Consider the following 21028-nt stretch of genomic DNA (forward strand, 5'->3'; position numbering starts at 1 on the left):
CAATGCCTGAACCTGATTAAAATCGTCTATGACGATGTTGGGCTTATCAGGGATCTGAGGAGCAGTAGAGGTGGTCCCATTAAGTAGATGAGTCAACAGAAAGTGTTTTCACAGTGGTGGATTGTTTTATCTGTGCTTTAAGGCCATTCTGACCTTGTGTGTAGGGCATATCTGCTGAAAGCTAAGTAGATTTTAACAACCAGGTTGTAGATTGCAGCACATTACTTTTGGGTCAATTGGCAAGATCTCTCACATTTGTGAGCTCACACTATTGTTTGTAATAATCTAGTTTCCTGTCATCTAAGGTTTTGTGATTCATGGTGTGGTTTATGGAATATTAACTTCAGTGTTACATGAGAGCTTGTTAGAAATGCAGAATTCCAGGCCCATCTCAGACCTACTGAATCAAAGATTTCCTTTGAACAAGGTCCCCAAATGATCCCCCATGCACATTAAAGTTTGAGGTACACTGCTCCGAGACAGGGAGTCCTTGTAACTGAATAGGCACAGCATTATAACACTGAAAGTCCATGTGTCCACTCCTATGTATGTGTGGAGAGAGAATCAATTGGGGATTTTTCTGTCCTAATTAGTATTTGAGGATATGACACTGATGGGTGCTCATTCTGTAAAATCATTGGGATGGTAGCCTCACACTTCTAAATATTTAGCAACAGTGCCCTTCGTTTTCATTCATTTAAAAAAAAAAAAAAGGCATAGTACTTGAAGAGGTATATACAAACCAGGAAATGGTTATATATTGTTGGGCAGTATATAAAATTTCAGTCTTCTGAATGTGTTCATGTGTGTATGTGTTTGTATAAAGAAATGTGGATGAACTTGCTTCAGCATGATGGCTCTGATCCCCTCAGCATGGTTGGTGAATTAGAGTGACTTTCAGTTCCTTCCAACTTAATTTTCCAGATTTTCCAAATTTTCTACCCCGAGTCCTTTCAATCCTTTTATTTAGTCAACAAATATTGGGTTGGCCAAAAAGTCCGTAACATCTTATGGACAAATCCAAACGAAATTTTTGGTCAACCCAATATTTATGTACCAGGTATGTCTGGTTGGAAGACAGAGGCTAGAGAAAAGGAGACTCTCTAGGAATCATGAGGTAGCAAAGGAAGGGAAAAGGTCAAGTGGGAAGTTTCCAGGTCAAGCCCAGTGGAGGACTTCCTTCCATGGATTCGTCTCATTCTTGTGTCTCCTTGTTACTGTGCACAAGCTTCAGCTTTGCCTGAGCTTTCTTTTCTCTGGATGTTATGCACACACTTGTCATTGAATCCAATTTTTGTCCTTGAACACAAACACAAATTAATCAATATATTGGGTTGGCCAAAAGTTATCTTCATTTTTTTCTGTAAGATGGCTCCAGTAGCGCTTAGTTGTCTTTAACTTCATTCGAAACAACTTTGTTAGATTGTATTGTGAGAGCTGTCATATCAGCATCCATTTAAAAAAAGACATCAAAATTGGTGAATTTTTGTGTTGAAGATGGAAGAAATAGCAATATTTTCAGCATATTATGCTTTATTAAATTTCAAGAAAGGTAAAAACACAACTGAAACGCAAAAAAGGGTTTGTACAGTGTAGGGAGAAGGTGCTGTGACTGATTGAATGTGTCAAAAGTGGTTTGTGAAGTTTTGTGCTGGAGATTTCTGGCTGGACGGTGCTCCATGGTCGTCGGGTGGACCAGTCTGATAGCAATCAAATCGAGACATTACTTGAGAACACTCAATGTTATACCACGCGGGAGATAGCCGACATACTCAAAATGTCCAAATCAAGCACTGAAAATTATTTCCAGCTTGGTTATGTTCATCGCTTTGATATTTGGGTTGTGCATAAGTTAAGTGAAAAAAACCTTCTTGACCGTATTTCCGCAGGTGATTCTCTGCTTAAATGTAACAAAAACATTCCGTTTTTTAAAAAAAATTGTGATGGGCGATGAAAAGTGGATACTGTTCAATAATGTGGAATGGAAGAAATCATGGGGTAAGCGAAATGAAGCACCACCAAACACACCAAAGGCCAGTCTTCATCCAAAGAAGGTGATGTGTATACGGTGGGATTGGAAGGGAGTTCTCTATTATGAGCTCCTTCCAGAAAACCAAACGATTAATTCCAACAAGTACTGCTCCCAATTAAACCAACTGAAAGCAGCACTCCATGAAAAGCGTCCAGAATTAGTCAACAGAAAGCGAGTAATCTTCCATCAGGATAACGCAAGACCTCATGCTTCATTGATGACCGGGCAAAAACTGTTACAGCTTGACTGGGAAGTTCTGATGCATCCACCGTACTCACCAGACATTGCACCTTCGGATTTCCATTTATTTCGGTCTTTACAAAATTCTCTTAATGGAAAAAATTTCAACTCCCTGGAAGACTGTAAAAGGCACCTGGAACAGTTCTTTGCTCAAAAAGGTAAAAAGTTTTGGGAAGATGGAATTGTGAAGTTGCCTGAAAAATGGCAAAAGGTAGTGGAACAAGAAGGTGAATACATTTTTTAATAAAGTTCTTGGTGAAAGTGAAAAATGTGTCTTTTATTTTTACTTAAAAACTGAAGGCACTTTTTGGCCAACCCAATATCTTGTACAAAAGTACAAAAATAATCGCTGACTGGTGAGGGGATAATTCTCACATATTTCATAATAGAATCAGTTTTTAACCTCTGCCATGTTTTCATTGTCTGATAGGACCAGGTTATTTTAAAGAAAGATTGAAATAAAATTTTATCTTAAAACAAAATAAAACTAAAAGCCCTGCTTGTTACCAAAGGACTTAATTTTTGCAGGTTCAGCTTCCATCTGTATATATGTCAATCCATATTGAGTTTGGATGATCTTGCAGCAGCCTTCGTCCTGAAAGCAGCCATTAGCTATTTGTCAGGATTTCACTCTCTTTTTTGTACCCATCAGTCTCCTCTGGTACATATGACTGCTGTCTGTTCTGGAACAGAGTGATCTGCTCCTTTGCCCAAAGGCTGGAAAGTGCATTTAAAATGTATTTTGCTCTATCATTATTTTTTCAAGGCATTTCTGAGAACACTGGGCCTGGTGTAGTTTTGGGCAGTAGTTTGACCAGAATCCAGCTCATTTGTTATTCAAACATATAGTACAAGTAATTTCTAGAATCTAATCTGGAAATGATAAAATAGTAACTGAGCCACCCAAGGCATAAATATTGCTGATTCATTCTGACTTATTCTTAGTCATGCATTTATTGTTTAAGTCAAAAAAATAATGATTAATAAATAAATACACCCCTTGTTATATGCACTCCTTTGAAAGCAAATCTCCATGCTTTCCAACAACTATCCTAATGACTGCTTTTAGGCAATTGACTCCAGGACCTGATAGTAGAACAGGGGAATATTCTCAATTTCTGTTAAATAATTTAAAAATAAACAATGCCATGGCCGCAGGGAGGAAGTGGCTCAGCTACCGGGAGGCATAGCCCATTTATTTAGTTAGGTCTAATTATTCTGCTGCACAGACTAGGCAACAGGATGGTCCCTACAGCCACCCACTTTCCTCCTTTCTTGCATTTCTACCTAGAGCCTTGAGGCTGTGTCCTTCGGCTCGCTCTGCTGGCCAGCTCTTCCTGTTCTCAGTTCTGTGTCTTTAAGTATTCTCTGATATTCACTTTGCCACTACAATGCTTTATAAAATTTGCAGTGAAATGGAATCCTTGACCCCATTCTTATATATGTGCCAACCCAGCAAATATTAAATGTTGCAGAAAATCACCATGCTAAATTAAATAAAGACAGAGCTCAAGGTGAGAAACATAATAATTACTTTAAGAGACTTGGGCTTCTCCTTGCTATTGCCTAAATAAAAAAATACAGACATGTTTATCAATCTTCCTTGTGCACATTTTTTTCTGCACTATTTTATATAAGATATGGCTTTAAAAAAATTTTTTTTATTGTAGCTGTGTTCGGTAATGAATGTTGACTAGACTTACCATGGTGATTCTTTCAAAATGTATCCAAATATTGAATTAATATGTGTACACCTAAAACTAATATAATGTTATATGTTAATTATGCCTCAAAAAAAAAAAAAGGTATGGCTAATCTCTGAGAACAAACCCTTTGTGTAAATAATCTAATTTAGCACATCTTTTTCTGCTACAAAAGTGCACTGCGGCAAGTCAAATATTACAAAATATACCCTCTCTGGGCCTTAGTTTCCTCATGTGTATAATAAGGAGTCAGATTTTGTGAACACAAGGTTCGTTCCAAGTCTGAAATCTCTAGGTCCTGCCATTTCTAAGTGGTACCTGGGGCCAGCAATGGGAAGGCAGATGATATATAAGTAAGTTAGCCACACTCCATTCTATGCTAACCTTGGGCTGTATACATGCTTCATAGAATTTAACACGTTTTGTTGTAACTATTTATTTTCACATTATTCTTCCCTTCTAGTCTGTGTGTTTCTTGACAGAATACTTAACATTTACTTCTCTTTATATACCCCACACCATGACATTTTCTGTGCCTTACTAGGTACTAAATGGTTTTTAGATGACCATATAATTGACCACCATCTACAACAGGAGTCTGTAAACTATGGCATGTTGGCCAAATCTGTCCACTGCCAGTTTTGTAAATGAAGGTTTATTGGAACACTGAGTGCTCATTCATTTATATATTATCTGTGGCTGCTTTCCTACTACAACAACAGAATTGAATAGTTGTGATGGAGACCACATGACTCAAAAAGCCTAAAATATTTACTATCTGTCTCTTTTCAGAAAAGTTGGCTCATGCCTGGTCTGGAGCATAAGAAATAAATTATTTTCTAAGAAACAGCCCAAGAGTCCCAGCACCCTAAGGTTAACCCTGTTTTCCCACAATCCCCTGAGTATACATCTCTTCTAAAATGTGTGACAATATATTTGTAACCTGTCTTTTCCACTTGACTATGGGTATCTGATTAGTTTTCTAGGGGCCGTGCATGATATAGGTCAGTGGTCTCTTTCAAACTTTTTAGCCACTTAAACCTTAGGAGAATTTTGGAAAAACTAGCATATTTTAAAGTTGAGATCTAGAATGTTTCATTAGAAATTTAGATTGTGGCAAAGGATATAACTTTACGCAGATGTAAATATTCACAGTTTAAAATAAAACTGTTATATCCAAGAGTGTTCCACACCCAGTATCATCCATCTAAAGAGATTTTGGCTTCCAGTTAGGATGGAGAAAGGCACAAGATGAAATTGTTTCTAAGTTTGAGAACAAGTCAGAGAGTCTACAAAATCATGGTTTGTAGAGCCCATTAGAGAAGTGAGGTTGCAAGTCCACCTGGTGAGCTGAGATCCAAGGGTAACAGGCCCCTCTGAAGAGAGGCAGGACAGAAGTGAGCTGGTTGACATTTGGCCCAGCAGCGAGAACAGGGGGTTGCCATAGAAGTGGAATTTATGGGGAGTGTGAGTTTGGTGTGTCTTTAGGAGCTCATTCACCTGCCATCTCTGTCCTTGAACTTCTGCCTCGTGCTTACGAGAAAGATCCAGTCAGGGGTTGGGATCAACTGCAGAGGGGCAGAAGGAAACTTCTGGGGTGAAAGTCCTGTTCTATATCTTGTGTTGGTGGTTACAAGATGGATAAAATGACCAAAATTCATCAAAATGATTCACTTAAGAGAAGTGAATTCTACATAAGCAAATTATATTTCAGTAAAGCTGAAAAAACACAAGTTGGGGTATATAACAAGTGGCAGAATTTTGTAAGCAATATGATACTCTGTATGTAATTTTTAAAACATGAAAAAAGACAATATTATTTATGGATAACAACATGCATGGGAATGATAAACACCCAATTCAAGATCAGGTGACTTTGGTGGAGGCAAGAGGAGAACAGGATAAAGAGGAGGACACAGTGGGCATTACCTGAGTATGTTGTGCATTATTTCTTTTTCAAATATCTGAAGAAAACTTGATAAAAGTTTAAGATTTTATATAGCTGGATGATGACTTTACAGGTACAGTGTTTGAAATATTACCTTTTGGGATTAATGGAAGTAATCTGGAGTTAAACTCACACAGTACAAAATTTAAACAATAAATAATATCGACATCATTTAAGAAAAAAGGGGGAGGTGATAGATGAAGGTAGAGGAGGGGGCAGCACATTCAATGTGTGGATTTTTTTTTTTTGTTTTATGTCTTTGCAGCTCAAATAAAAATCCGTCCAAAAGCACAATTATAAGTCTTGCCATTCCTTTCTGTGTCAGAGCACATTGCCCTTCTTTTTTAAGAAAAATAGATCCCTACTACCCAGTGAGGTTTTCCCTTTGTAAATCTGAAGGAGTTCTGGTTGCCAGGTCTACCATTTGAATCTATCTTTGAGGACAGTCACTTAACACTTTGACAATAAAAATGTATAACCTCTACAAGTGTAACACATCAGGACCCTATGGAGCCTTCCTGGGACTGAACCCCCTCCCCACCATGTCTTCCACCTGCCCCTTGTTTGTAAAAAAACTTTAGCCTTCTAGGCCTTCCCTGAGTTCCAAAGCATAAATTTAACCAGAGAAGTGAAAAAATGAAGAAGCAAAGGGAAATAGTCAAGCAAGGCAAAATAATAGTAGTTTAGCCACTCAACAATATCAAGGACTTTTAGTTCCTCCTCAAGGGCTATAGATAATATTCTGAACCATATCCTTTGAGCTGCTTTGCAGACACTGAAACCCCTACCTGGTGGAAGAAGTTAACTGTATGCTGCCCACAAGCACGCAGACCACAGGTCAGTTGGAACCAGAAGGTTGATGATGTTGACTCTGGATTACCTCACCACCAACCAATCAGAAGAATGTCCATGAGCTGATCATGAACCCCACAACCCTCCTCCTTTACCCTGTCTTTAAAAATCTTTCCCTGAAAGCCATCAGGAAATTTGGGTCTTTGAAGCACTAGTTGCCTGGACTCCTTGCTTGGTGTCTTGTAATACATGCCGCACTTTCCTTCACCACATCCCGGCATCAGAAGATTGGCTTTATTGCCCTCGAGAAAGTGGACCCCAGTTTGGTTTGGCACCATGAGCAACCAAAAGAGAATGATTATATTTGGACATTAGTTCTCTGGGATCCCCAAATTTGTTTTCTTCACGTCATGAGGGGATAGTTACTCAGCAAATTTCTGCTTCAGGTCCCTACTTTTTAAAAATAAAGTTTCCTCCCTGAGCACCTTCACCTCCTACCACTTTTGGTCACTTCCACCCCTTCGTAGTGTGTGGATTGATCTGGGGGAAGATGTTAGCCCCTGCACAGAGAGACTACAGAGATTTCCTGCTCCTCCTCCTCCCTTTCTCCTGACCTTGTCTTCCTTCTCTTTCCTCCCCCTGTTCTTCTTCTTCTTCTTCTTTTTTTTTTTTTTTTGTTCTTCTTCTTCTTCTTAACAGGGATGGCAATTGAAATCTTGGTTATGCTTTAACACCCATGATCTTTTCCTATTTTTCTGTACCTTTTTTCCTGACAATATTACAGCTAAGAACTCAGAAATACAAGAATTTCCATTTTAAAATTTTCTGTAAATAGATTTAAATCTATCTTTGAGCCTGTATCTTACTTTTCTGGTAGAAATTAAATTTCACCCATTATTAAGGTGCCTTCTCTTCCCATGGGCATGTACCACAGTATTGGGATGTCTCTGTGGGCATTACTCATTACTTCACACTTGGTGAGACCACCTTTGTTCCAGTGTGAATGGTTCCTAACGTCATAAGTCACTGAAGCATGGACATCTGGGGGCTGAGTTTTCATCAGCCTGGGGGCACCCTGGGGGCATCTCTTTGAAATCTTGAGGTCATGTCGCCTCCCCTAGATACTGCCTCTGATAGTAATTAATGTTTCCATCTTCCACTACATAGAGACGTCTTTATAATTGTGAGTAATCTCTTCTTTTTCTTCTTTTCATACTCAACTATGATCATTCTCCCCTACAGTTGCCCTCCAAGGTTCTCATCCTTTTTACCTCCCTTTCTCAGTGGGAAGCATCATCTCTTCAATGAGCTTAATCATTTAAAAGGAAAGAAAGAGCTCTCCTCTTTAAGCATCAACTATTTTCTGCCCTGCAAAAATCTCAAGGCAAGTAAATATAATGGCCAGGCCACATACTTGAGATGGGTAAAGAAAAAAAACAAAAACAAAAAACATGAGCTAATTATATTCTGATACACTATCCTGAAACACAAATGATAGAAATGATTCCTGAAGATAGCCACAGTGTATTTTTGAATAACTCACCTCTGGGTTGAAAAGGCATTTGTAAAATTCTTTAGCCTCCTTTAGACAACTAACTTTTAGAGTTAAACTTTCCTATGTTAAACTTCTCAACTCTGTCACTTTCTAATTCTGAAATCTTGGATCTCTGAGGTGAGCACTGTGATGTGCCTCCCAGACTCCCCCTCAGTGAAGGATCTGTTGCCTCAACTTGGGAGTGATTTTTGCAGACAACCTTCAGTCGTCAGCCCCTCCAGGGCTTGCCTCCACTGCAAAGAGCCTCCTCACCCAAGGTCATGCCTTTCCCTGGGATGGTCCACAGTCAGTGACTGATTGATGCTGAGATGAAAAGGCCTGGCTATACTTGCCTAACTTTGGATGACTCTGAAAGGCGTTCTAGCTCCAGAGTTCTCCCTGGTTGGTTGAGGCTGCCCTTGAAACTGCATCACAGCTCCACTTCTTCCTCTCCCTCTGCCCATTACTTCACCCTCCTCTCCCTTTCACTAGTGTAGATTGCAAGCGTGCTGCTTAATAAACATCCTGCCTGCAAAACTCCATCTCCAGTCTGCTTGTCAACCTGCAACACTTTTTAAACTCAACTTCTTCATGTATCACAGAGCTATTGTAAAGATTACATGAAATAGTATATGTCTTACTATAGTGCCTGACGTATTATAAGTCCAATAAATGGTGGAAACTACAATTATTGTTCTCCAAAATCATTTTGCTAACTGATATTCTCAACCACTCCTCTTTCTATATTTCTAGTCGAATCTAGTCAAATCAGAATACACAAATAGAGAGCATCTTTGTATTCAATAGTGAAAAGAGAGTCTATAAAACCAGACCAAGAGGATAAAAATTCTCTCTTTCCTTGCTATGGTTGCTGAATTTCTCTATTGACCATATGTTGCAACATTTCTGCAAACAATGGCTTGAATTGTATTCTTCTGAACTAAAGTAGGGAGTTCTAACTGTGACACGACACTTGCCAAAATGTTTTCATTTTGGTGCCAAGACACCTTTGAAAAAATACTATGTATACCTTAATTTTGTCAAAATGGAAGTATCTATAGATATTTACAGAGAGGTGGGTAACTGAGAGTAGAAATTCCAATATCTGAATATAGTTTTTGTTTAACCACCCTCTTTGAAAGTTCCTCGGCCCACTGTAATGCCCTGAATTTGACTGGTTTAGATTAGCTCCCTTCCTTCTTCATGACAGGATGAGAATATAGATATAGCTTATTGTTCTCCAATTTAGTGTGCATGACAATTCACTTAGGAACATATAGAAAATGTCAGGATTAGGGTGCTGCTCTCATAGGTTCCGATTCAGTGTGTTTGAGTTGTCAGGAATGTGCATTTTTTAGCAAATACCCAGGTAGTTTTGATGCTCACTGTGAGAAACACTTGCATAGCAAATGGCTCGATTAATTTCCATTCAATCCAGAGAATAAAGAAGAGGGAATAAGTCTAATTTGCCACACCTAGGATTTCAATTAGCGTCCTGTGGAATCCACATGAGACACTATTGAAAACGTTCAAACAGTCATCCCTGTTCCAGGCTAAACTTGTCATGACACCCTTATTATTAGGTGAATTTTTAATGTGGTGAAGCATGGCTTGACCTAGGATACAGCACTTACTTGTTTTTTTCTTTCCTTACCTCAATGACCGCTCTTTCTCAGTGTTTGTTGGGTTTTCCCAGCCTCTGTTGGTGTATCCCAGGACTCAAACCTTGGTCTTCTCCTTCCCTAGGTCATTCATTCTCATGACTTTAAACAACATCCATTGAATAATAATTTCTAAATTTGTGTTTCCAATTTTGAATCCCTGAGCTTCAGATTCATATATCTGTCTACTGGGTAGGTCTACTTGAATGCAGAATTGGCATTCCAAATTTAATTTGTCCAAAACTGAGATCTTAATTTTGTCTCCCCAACAATTTATCCCCTTGACTCATGTATCTCAGCAAATAATAACTCAATTCATCTATTATCTCAGGAACTTAAAATCATTTTTTACTTGTATTTTTATCTCCCTCAGGGTCCACATCAAATGGATCAGCAAACCTATTGGCTATACTTCCAAAATGTATTTGCTATCCAAGACTGGATTTCAATAGACTGTACTTTTCACCACTTTGATTGCTATTACCCCAAACAAAGCCACTACTATTTACTGTATGAATTCCTCTCTGGATCTTCTATTCCTGCCTTCCCTACAATATATTCTCAACAGAGCAGCCAAAGTGATACTATTAAAACATGTCTGGTCATATTAAGACCCTTCAAAATTTTCCAACTCACTTGAAGAGGAGTAAAAATCCATGCCCCTACCATGTGTCTTAGTCTGCCTGGGCTGCCATAACAAGGTACCAAAGGCTTGGTGACTTAAACAACAAAAATTTATCTTTTCATAGTTCTGAAAGATGGAAGTCTTGGTGGGGGGCAGCATCATCAGTCTCTGGTGAGAATCCTCTTTCTAGTTCGCAAGTGGCCACTCATTTCACTATGTATTTACACAGCAGAGAGAAAGAACAAGCTCTCTGGTATCTCTCCTTATAAGGGCACTAATCCATCTAACCCTAATTACCTCCCAAAGGCCTCACCTTCTAATATCATCACGTTGGGGGTTAAAACTTGAAAATACAGATTTTGGGGGGACACACACATTCAGTCCATAACACAGCATACAAGACCCTTCACAATCTGGACCTTGACCTTATTTCCTACCTCTTTTTTTTTTCACTCATGCACATCTAACCATCTCTGTATCTTTGCTCTTCCTTGAACCTTCCCAGGCATGAGCCTACCTTGGGGTCCTTGCATTGGCTATTTCCTTTTCCTCATATGGCCAAAAGTTTCATTCCCTTACTTTATTCAGGCATTTGCTCAACTGTCCATTCATCAGAGATGACTTCTCTTAGCTAAAGTGCACCAGGAACACACCTCTACTCAATGTTGGGTTTCTTAGCTTGTTGCAGTGGGAGAGGCCGCACACCATGGTGAGCTGTGTGGTGTACCAGGAAGAGTGTGTTGGAAGAAGACTATCATAGGGCTCAAGTTCGTGCTAGGTAATTTAGGGGAGGAGTCAATGAAGCATTGTTTTGCTCTGAGGCTGTCAGAAAATGAGGGCAATTTCATAATTGGGCACCTTAACCATTTTTAACTAAGAGGAATGTAGTGAGGCTAAAGCTGTAATTGCAAAGGGTCAGCAAGAATTAGCTATTATTCATATTAGTTTGATGAGGGGGATGTTTGGTTATTTTTGTAATTTGCACAGTGTTCTTGTTTTTATCTGTGCTCAGACATGATTACTATTTGGTCTTGTTTTGCTCTTGCTCTAATAGAATTACAACAGTGGTCTTATCTGGTTTTAGTTCTGTAAAATTGTTTATGTTCAGCAGGAAGACACTGTGGCCATTTCCAGGTTGATAGCAGTCAGGGGCTTTTTTTCATACTCAACCTGAAACGCGACTTCTCATTGTTTCTCTCCCCTTATACTACTTTATTTTTATTTCTTATTTTTCTTCTTAACACATGTCACTCACCACTATAGTACAGCAAACATATTGTTTATTTGTCCATTATCTGTACTCTTCTACGTGTAAATTCCTATGAAAGTCAGTATTTGGATTCACTTGTTTCATCCTCCATACCTTTTTATTCTCCCAAATATAATAGATGTTCAATATGTATTTGCTGAATGTATTTGCTCAATAACTTTATAATTTTCACAAACACACATTAAAAACAAATCAATATATAAAACGGCCAAAAGATGAACAAACATCATCTTCATAGTGTATGAAGTTAAATATAATTCAGATGTAAATAAAAGCACAATGAACAGATGGTTACCAAATGACATGTAGTAACGAATGCTGTATTACTATAAATCATGGTGTGACTTTTACAACAATCTTCAAGTACTTGACTATCTTTTACACAAAGTAGAACTAGTTTTTTTTCATCTCTGCGAGAAAAATTGGGATTAACATAGATATAAAAGTAATTCCCCAACTGGGCAGGCTGCTAAAGATAGACTAGTTAATACATATGAATGAATTATTATATAACTTTTAAGAAGAAAATAAAAAGTACTAATTTGATAATATACATTCATATTTTTTTCACACCTGTACAATAAAGTTTTCTTTGAATAATTCTCATAAGTAAGTGAAAGGGAAGAAACTTACTTTTATGAATTATACACATACCCTGTTTAAGGCCACTGCCCATATTACTTTGCTAATATGCTGCTTATCTTTAAAAAGATGTACTGTGTGCATGTGTGAGTACTCATCCACTATGTGTGTATACACATTCCTCACTCACCACCCAGTGAGCTGATTACTAGTACAGCAAACAGAACTGAAAAACCTCCTGCAAATATTGCCAGCCAGTGACTGCTCAGGGATGCTGTCTGGAGAGTGGCTGGGTCAGCGTGCCCTCAGTTATGAAATTAGTTATGAAAATTTCTGAAGCCAGAGCTTCCTAAAATATTTCCTCTTTATTTTTATTTTCCTCTTGAGATCTCATTATTATTTCCCTTTTGAGGAAATAGGTCATATTGACCTGTTGTAAAAATTGAAAACACAAGATGTTAACATTTGAGGAAGTGAAGAAAATAAAGCTTCTATACTTCTAAGTTCTATGTCTCTATGATCAGAGTTAATGGAAGAACAAATATATCAGATCAGCCAAATCCAATAATGATAATACATACTAGCCATCACTTATTGCCACCGTGTATCAGCTAATGTGCTAAATGCTTTATACTCAGTCTCCTTTAATTCTTACAACACTGAGATTTATAATTCCCATTCTAGAGAAAGAAAAACAGAGGATGAAAGATATCGAAATTCACCTTATAATTAGCAAAGTAGGCATATAAACTGTGGTAGATAGAACAACAACTCCTCAAAGAAGTCCATGTTCTAATCTTTAGAACCTGTGAATATGTTACTTTACATGGCAAAAGGGACTTCACAGATAAGATTAAGTTAAGGTTTTTGAGAGGGGAAGATTATCCTAAATGCCAGAGTAATCATAAGCATCCTTATAGAAGGGAGGCAGGAGCATCAGAGTCAGGGAATAGATGTGACCACAGAAACAGAGGTTGGAATGATGTGCTTTGAAGATGAAGGAAGAAGCCATGAGCCAAAGAATGAACATGGTCTCTAAAAGCTGGAAAAGGCAAGGAACAGATTTTCCTTTAGGGCTCCCAGCAGGAACACAACCCTACTGACACCTGGATTTTAGCCTTGTAGACCCATTTCAGACTTCTGGCCTCTGGAACTATAAGATAGTAAATTTGTGTTGTTTTATATCATTAAGTTTGTGGTAATTTGTTACAGCAGCAATAGGAAACTAATACATAAACTAAGGTCTGTCTAACCCCTCTGCTATATTGCCATATGATAAGATGTGTATTTTAGCTTACTCACTAACTGATTGGTTACATCTGGCAAATTAGGCTGAAGGACAACAAGAATCACCCTCTAATTAATGTAGGTCATATCGCTTCTGCATATTTAGAAATTACTTCATGAAACATGATCTCTGTTTTGATTGTTTATGTTAAGGAAGTGTATTCTTTAAATGAGTTGCTCCAGATGAAGTTATTTGTGTGCTCTGTCCAAAATAGATCATTAATTTATTTAAGAAAGAGTAATAAGCAATTTTAATATCGTATTCAGTCATCTGTTTATACTTATTGTATAACTGCTTAATCTGCTAGTTTTAACATGCATGTTGATTTGTCCACTCAAGTTAATCTCTCTGTGTGTATGTTTTGAAAAGTATGAAGGTGAAAACTTGGCTATAGTTAGTCCATCATCAAAATAGATTTATAAACCAGGATCATTATAACTGTCTTTATCAGCAATCTTCCATTAGCAGGTATCTCACTATGGGATTAACAATTTTTCCCCCAAATGCTAGTTTCTCTGTAAGGTGATCTGAGGTGAATTGTCCATCTTTAAAGGAGAGAATCAGTGTGTTAGTTTCTCTTCCACATCAAAAAGTGAAGTTTGACAAATATGGAAACTTTCTGAAGGAAGATGATAAATGTCCCCATGCTGGGACTGCCTCCTTTCATTTACCAAATATTTACTGAGTATCTACTAAGTGTTGTAGGAGCTAAGATCACACTGCTGGGAAAACTAGACAAAGAATGGGGTTTACTTTCAAGTGTTCAAGAAAAAAAAATAACAGTAACATAAGGATCAGAAGAAGTTCCATGAAGAAATAATAGTAAAATTGAAAGTGAATATGCTGTGAGACCAATATTTGGTTCTAACACCCAGAACAGAAGAAAAAGTGGAGAAATAATTATCTCAGGGTTAACTCACTTAATTATGAATGAATAATTTGGGGGAATTTAGATCTTATTTAGAGCAAAAGGAGAAAGACCATTAACTACAGATCATGCATATTGGCTCATCTGTTTATTTGACACAAGCATTCACTAATATTCTTTTCACCATAAGCCCCTCTGTACCAAAGACTGGATCTCACAGGGACAATGGCATGAGACAAACGCTTCAACATAACATTCTGGATTTGTCTTGTTGTATCTTTTAGTCTATACCACACAAGTTTCTACTGAATGTTGCCATTGGATGTGGTGTGTCCAAGAAAAATATCATCACCTCAGAAGTTGGCTTTCGTTATTTGATCATCATTACTCCATCTTTTGGCACCATTGGGACTAGTCATTATCTTTCAAAGGTAAGCTCATGTGAGGCATTGGAAAACACATTCTCAACTTCCAAGTAGAGTTTTATGTCCCCCTAATCTGAACAGCATTATACTGAATATCTGGAAAAGAAGTCTTGCTTGATTTAAACCTTTCCTCATTGTCTATAGGTAAAATCTCAGGTTATTTATGTATCTCTAAAAAATATGAGTAACAACCAGAGTTGATTTGTTTTCTATTAACACTCTTTAATAATATAATCTATGGCATTTTGGAGGGTTGCCTGACATTTCACCATTAAGCAGATTACTAATAAGGATTTTATATATAAGGATACTGCTAAGTGGTCTGCTTACTGGGAGTTCTCTGGAAATAGCTGAAGATCAAATATAAGCCTGGTCTTACATAAAGGCGTTAAGAAAATATTTTTTCTTTTCTTGATCTTTTATGCTCTTTTAAAATTGGCACTGTCTTCCCTCTTTGGGAGAGACTACAGTTTATTTCCTTTTATCGTAAAGAGGTAGGAATCATCCTAGTACTTCTGCCTGGAGTTGTGATTCAATAACCTCTTTGAGGGTTTGACCCATTAGCAGTAATGATATCTCGAGGTCTTCTGGTGTGGTTAGGAGGACAGAGGGGAGGGATGTCTGTTCCTTTTATTGTTGCACTTAGACAGAATTTAAGACCCATGGCAACAGTCCAAACACAATCTTCTTTTATTATCTTATTGAGGACAATATAGGGCAAGTTTTCCCTTTGTCTTTTATATGTTAAAAGTTCATTCATGGGTGCATACATTCACTTATTCAATAAATACTCTTATAAGCACTAGGGATATAGCAGTGGATAAAATTAGACAAATCTTTGACCTCATGGAGACTACATCCTGATGAAAATGTTCTTTTCACAGGGAATTTGCTGATTTTACATATTCATCTATTCTTCTTCCTTACTGCAGATATGTGACATGTCATTTGGAAGGGCCCAAAGACCTTGTATAATTTTACTTAATCCCATCTTGTTTTCTGGGAGAGGGGAAAAATTATTACATGGGATTGTCAGAGAGATTTTAGGCCCCCAATAGAGGATATTCCCAAGGATTTTTCTACAATAGAGACTTTCCCATTTACTTCCTGAATTTACTCAGAATTCTGATTGCAGGAGACAGAAATCAAAATCAAATTAGCCAAGTATAATGGGGAATTTAGTTCCTGGAAGAATTGGGAAGGGAATGCTAAGGGTAGAACACTGGGGGACTCAGAAGCTGCAAATAATGCTGAAATCTCTCTCTCTGTTTCTCTCTGTCTCTGTCTCTCTCTCTGGTCTCCAGACTCTGATTCTTTCCGTACATTAGTCTCATTCTATCCTTATTCAGACAGGCTTTCTCCAGGTGTCTCTCATGGATTTGTTGTGATGTCTTACACAGAGAGGCATACTTTACCTCTTGAGAGGGAGGCAAACTTCGAATGAAGGAAATCTCTATACTCTGGAGAAAAGAAGTCATGGCTACAGAGAGCTGTAGGATTATATCATTTCTGCTCAGTGATCCTAAATTGTGCATAAAATACCTGTATACCAAAGTGCCTATCCCTAGGACAGATCATGTGATCATGCCCACATGAAGTTGGGAAGGCAGGCACCATTCCCAGAGCAAAGGATACTGTTCCCTGAAGAGGTGGGAATGGGATACTGGGAAGAAGTTGCCAACTCCCTCCTGCAGTCTCTCTGCTCAGTTGAGCTCATGGGCAAGGATCATCTCTGCCCTCAAGTGTATGGGAAAATGTTGGTCCTTTTTCACCTTGGTGCTTTTCAAAATACAAGTCCATGAAGATGGATTTCCACTCTTCCCTCAATACCTGGGACAATGTGTGGCACATGGTAGCCAGCAAAAGTTGGTTGACCGAATGAGCAGGAAACTACTAGAGGATATTGTCCATAAAAAATAAAGTAAAGCAAGAGAGAAGAAGACACAAAATCTGAGAAACAGGGGATCCAGTATAGGATGGAGAGGATAGAAATTCCCAATATGACAGTAAAGCAGCAGACCTTGAGTTAACCAACTTAGACTGGTGCAGATCAGAAAGCTTGGAGAGAGATTATAAAAAGAAGATGGAATTTGTAGACTACAATGTACTTAATGTTCGAATACAAAGAAAGAAGATTTGCACAGTCAGAGAAGAGTTTGGATGAAAATAGTGATAAATACACAGGAAAAGTGACAAAGGAAGTTAGCAAGGTATACCCTGGGGATTCCAAAGAACTTGAAAACAAAAAGACAGGAAAGCAAAAAAAGGTGCTCAAGGTATATGAAATGGCTCCACTGTCAATAACATCTGCATCATCATAACAAGGTAAATAATGAAGAGTGATTCATGCAAACTTTTAAATAACCACATTAGGAGGACAGAGGCGCAACTCTCTCCATGTATATGGTGGGACTGTGTGTAGCGTATGAGAAAGCACTAAGTTGTTAACATCCACAATAGATGGATGAAACCAATACGCAGGGCTTCATACTGAAAAATCAAGAAGTATCAATGTAAGCACATTTTCTAATGGTATGGAAATAAATACAAAAATAATCAGTTAAACAAGATGTCTCTTTGGCATAAGAAACATGGTTGGGGGAACAGGAAGCAAGCCTTATGTAACTGTGTGACTCTCTAACTATGTGCATTAACTTTAATAAAAACTACATTTAAAATACCTATAATATCTTTTTCCATGTGTTGGCAGCCTTTGATACCAAAATATTAACTGATAATTTTCTATTCCTCTTCTTATCTTCCCTCCTTTCTCCCACACATAACAAAAACTGTTTTCTACTTTGTAAGGTAAGAGTCCTAGAAACCTCTCAAGCCTTTCTTCTCCAAATGAACGACTAATGATGAGTTTCAGGTAGTAGGACAGCTAGTGAGGAGACAGTTTGAGGCCACTCTCAGTGCTCCTCCAAACATTCCTCATGACTTACCACCTGCCTGAGCTACTTCTAGTAAGGCGGACTTCCCCAGAGAGCTGTAGAAAGGTGGGCAATTTTGAGATTGATTCTGCTCTGGTTACTCTATTCCAAAAGCCTTGTGTAGCCCAGAGGTCTTGAGATGTTAAAGTGGCCATTTCTAGTCTAAGTGTCTTGTTATTCATCTCCAGTCAGGCTTGATAAGCTCCCTAGAGTGGGGAAATGTTGTCTGCACTCTTTCTTAATAAATGCGCTTAGAACAACTGGTCACCCAACTTCTTGTCTGTGAAGTAAGCATAAGGTAGAAAATCCATCTGAGATACATGGAACAGTCTTTGTTGTTTCTGAGAGCACAGAGTTTCCCTGTTTATGTATTGTAGTGTATTATTTTACTATTGCTGCTGGGAAAAATCACCACGATCACAAATCACCATAAACTTAGTGTTTAAAATAATACAAATTTGTTATCAGTATGTTAACAGTTCTGGAGGTCATATATCTGACATGGGTCTCACTGGGCTAAATCAAGTTACCAAGAAAGCATATTCATTTCTAGAGGCTCTAGGCGTTTACTTGCTCATTCAGGTTGTCATCATAATTTAGTAACTTGTGATTGTGGGGCTGAGATTTCCATTTGCTTGTTAGCCGTTGAGGCCCATCCCTAGATTCTAGAAGATTCTCACATTCCTTGGCTCATGGCAATGTTCCTCCACCTTCAAGTCCAGCAATGGCAGGTCGAGCACCTCTCATGTAACATCTCTCCCTGACTCTCCCTCTGTCCTCTGACCCTTCTTTCTTTATCATCTCTCTCTCTGACAACAGTCAGGAAAGATTCTCTACTTTTTAAGGACTCCTAAGGCCTTTAAGGCCCCACCCAGATAACTCAGGAAAATCTTTCCATCTCAAGGTTCTAAATGTTAATCACATCTGCAAGGTCCCTTTTGCCATGTAAAATAGTATATTCACAGGTTCTATGGATTAGGAGGTGGACATGTTTGGGGGCAATTATTCTCCCTACCAAACTCAGCTTCAGGGCAGAATTAAGAAGATGAGAAGAATGAAGGAGGAGAAGAAATACAGCTGCTGCTGCAGCTGTATGTGTGGTCTGTGTGTGTGTGTAATGCATACAGCTGTGTGTTTATGCCTGTGTATGTGTGTGTTTTAACACATGTGTGTGTACAAACACATGCGTATGTATAGGTTGTCATTATGAATAGATAACTACCTTTTTAAACTTGCAATCATATGAACAAAAACTTTAATAACAAAAGATTATAAACATTATGTTGATGTTGCAAAGGATAACCTCCTTTCCCTCATTCTTTCTTCTTCAAATTCACTGGACTCCAATTCACAGTGCGGGCATGGAGATATTAATTACAAGCCATTCTGGCTGGGTCCAAATGTGAAGAAAATAATCTTTATTCCTACTTCCAGATGTAAGAGTTCTGAATTAAGACTATTAAATGGGTCACTTTCTCTGAGTTGAATTTTCTGTGGAGGAAAAAGCTTCAATGATTTAATTGGTTGTTTAGTGGAGTAAGGAATATTAAACTGCTAACTCCATGGAGACATAGCCTTTCTATACAGCTTTGGAAAGTGTCTTGAATATAAAATAAAACTTTGTTATACTAGATTGCCACTGATTCAAAGTCTAAGGTTATTTGAATAGGCACTAAGTAAAACTGTATCCATGTGGTTCGAGTTGGATCTTGTTATGCAACTAAATATTGTAAATGAGATTTTAAGAAAATATGTGATAGAAGAAAAGTGTCTTATCTTTCACTCAAGCAAGTAGCTTAAAAATACAGTTGATACAAACAAGCAATACTCACTCCTGGTTTCTGTATATAAAATTAAGTACATGTATATAAAATATATTTAGTAACAATTATGTTCTTAATTTTAAAATTTCACTTTATGGGTTTTCAAAACCTTTAACATGGTCAGCTTTATGAACATTACCTCAAAAAGGTTATATAATAATTTGACGGGGCTGCCACTCTTTTCTTGCATAGGCTGCAATTACTGAGGTTTTCATGAATATGAATCCAGTAGGGGAAATTTTTTCAATACCAATTGCCCTCATGCATAAGATCCTAGACATTATTTTATACATTCACTGAAGTTTTATTGACAGACTGCTATTTATAAGACTGGGAATCATAAAAATCAGACCAAGTTTCCACTTAATAGTTTTTAGAAGTTCATCGCCTGTGAAAGAATTCTAAGTCCTTATGACAATTTTAATATAAAAAACATGACATTTTGCTTTGTTTAATGTTTTCTTTTGCTGATTAAAAAATGAATCAGATGGCCAACAGACACATGAAAAGATGCTCAATATCACTAATAATTAGAGAAATGCAAATTGAAAGTACAATGAGGTATCACTTCACATGGGTCAGAATGACCATCATTAAAAGTCTACAAATAATAAATGCTGGACAGGGTGTGGAGAAAAAGGAACACTAGTACATGTTGGTGGGAATAAAAATTGGTGCAGCCACTACGGAGAAGAGTATGGAGGTTCCTTACAAAACTAAAATTAGAGTTACCATATGATCCAGCAATCCCACTCCTGGGCATATAGTCAGAGAAAACACTAATTCAAAAGATACATGCACTCTAATGTTCATAGCAACACCATTGACAATAGCCAGGTCATGGAAGCAACCTAAATGTCTGTCGATAGATGAGTGGATAAAGAAGATGTGGTATATATACACACACACACACACACACACACACACACACACACACACACACACACACACAATGGAATATTACTCAGTCATAAAAAAGAATGAAATAATGCGATTTGCAGCAACATGGATAGACCTAGAGATTATCATATTAAGTGAAGTAAGTGAGTGAGACAAATATTATATGATATCACTTATATATAGAATCTAAAAAAAGATGATACAAATGAACTTATTTACAAAACAGAAATAGACTCACAGACATAGAAAACAAACTTTTGGTTACCAAAGGGGAAAGGTAGGGGAAAGGATAAATTAAGATTTTGAGATTAACACATACACACTACTATATATAAAATAGATTACCAACAAGGACCTACTGTATAGCACGGAGAACTATATTCAGTATCTTGTAATAACCTATA

General features: G+C 37.7%; 1 protein-coding gene and 1 long non-coding RNA gene across 2 annotated transcripts in view; one reads left to right on the forward strand and one right to left on the reverse strand.

The window, feature by feature from the left end:
* Window positions 1-21028, reverse strand: part of LOC309627970 — a 749424-nt gene that overhangs the window by 608285 nt on the left and 120111 nt on the right. The gene's annotated exons all lie outside the window — the stretch shown is intronic.
* Window positions 1-21028, forward strand: part of LOC309627937 (uncharacterized protein) — a 68494-nt gene that overhangs the window by 33170 nt on the left and 14296 nt on the right. The window contains exon 5 of the mRNA XM_082390340.1: window positions 14828-14974. Within this exon, the coding sequence (XP_082246466.1) occupies window positions 14828-14974 (147 nt within the window). The remainder of the gene's footprint in view (window positions 1-14827; window positions 14975-21028) is intronic.

This window comes from Balaenoptera borealis (genome assembly GCF_965194805.1).
Source record: "Balaenoptera borealis genome assembly, chromosome: 4".
Lineage (NCBI taxonomy): Eukaryota > Metazoa > Chordata > Mammalia > Artiodactyla > Balaenopteridae > Balaenoptera > Balaenoptera borealis.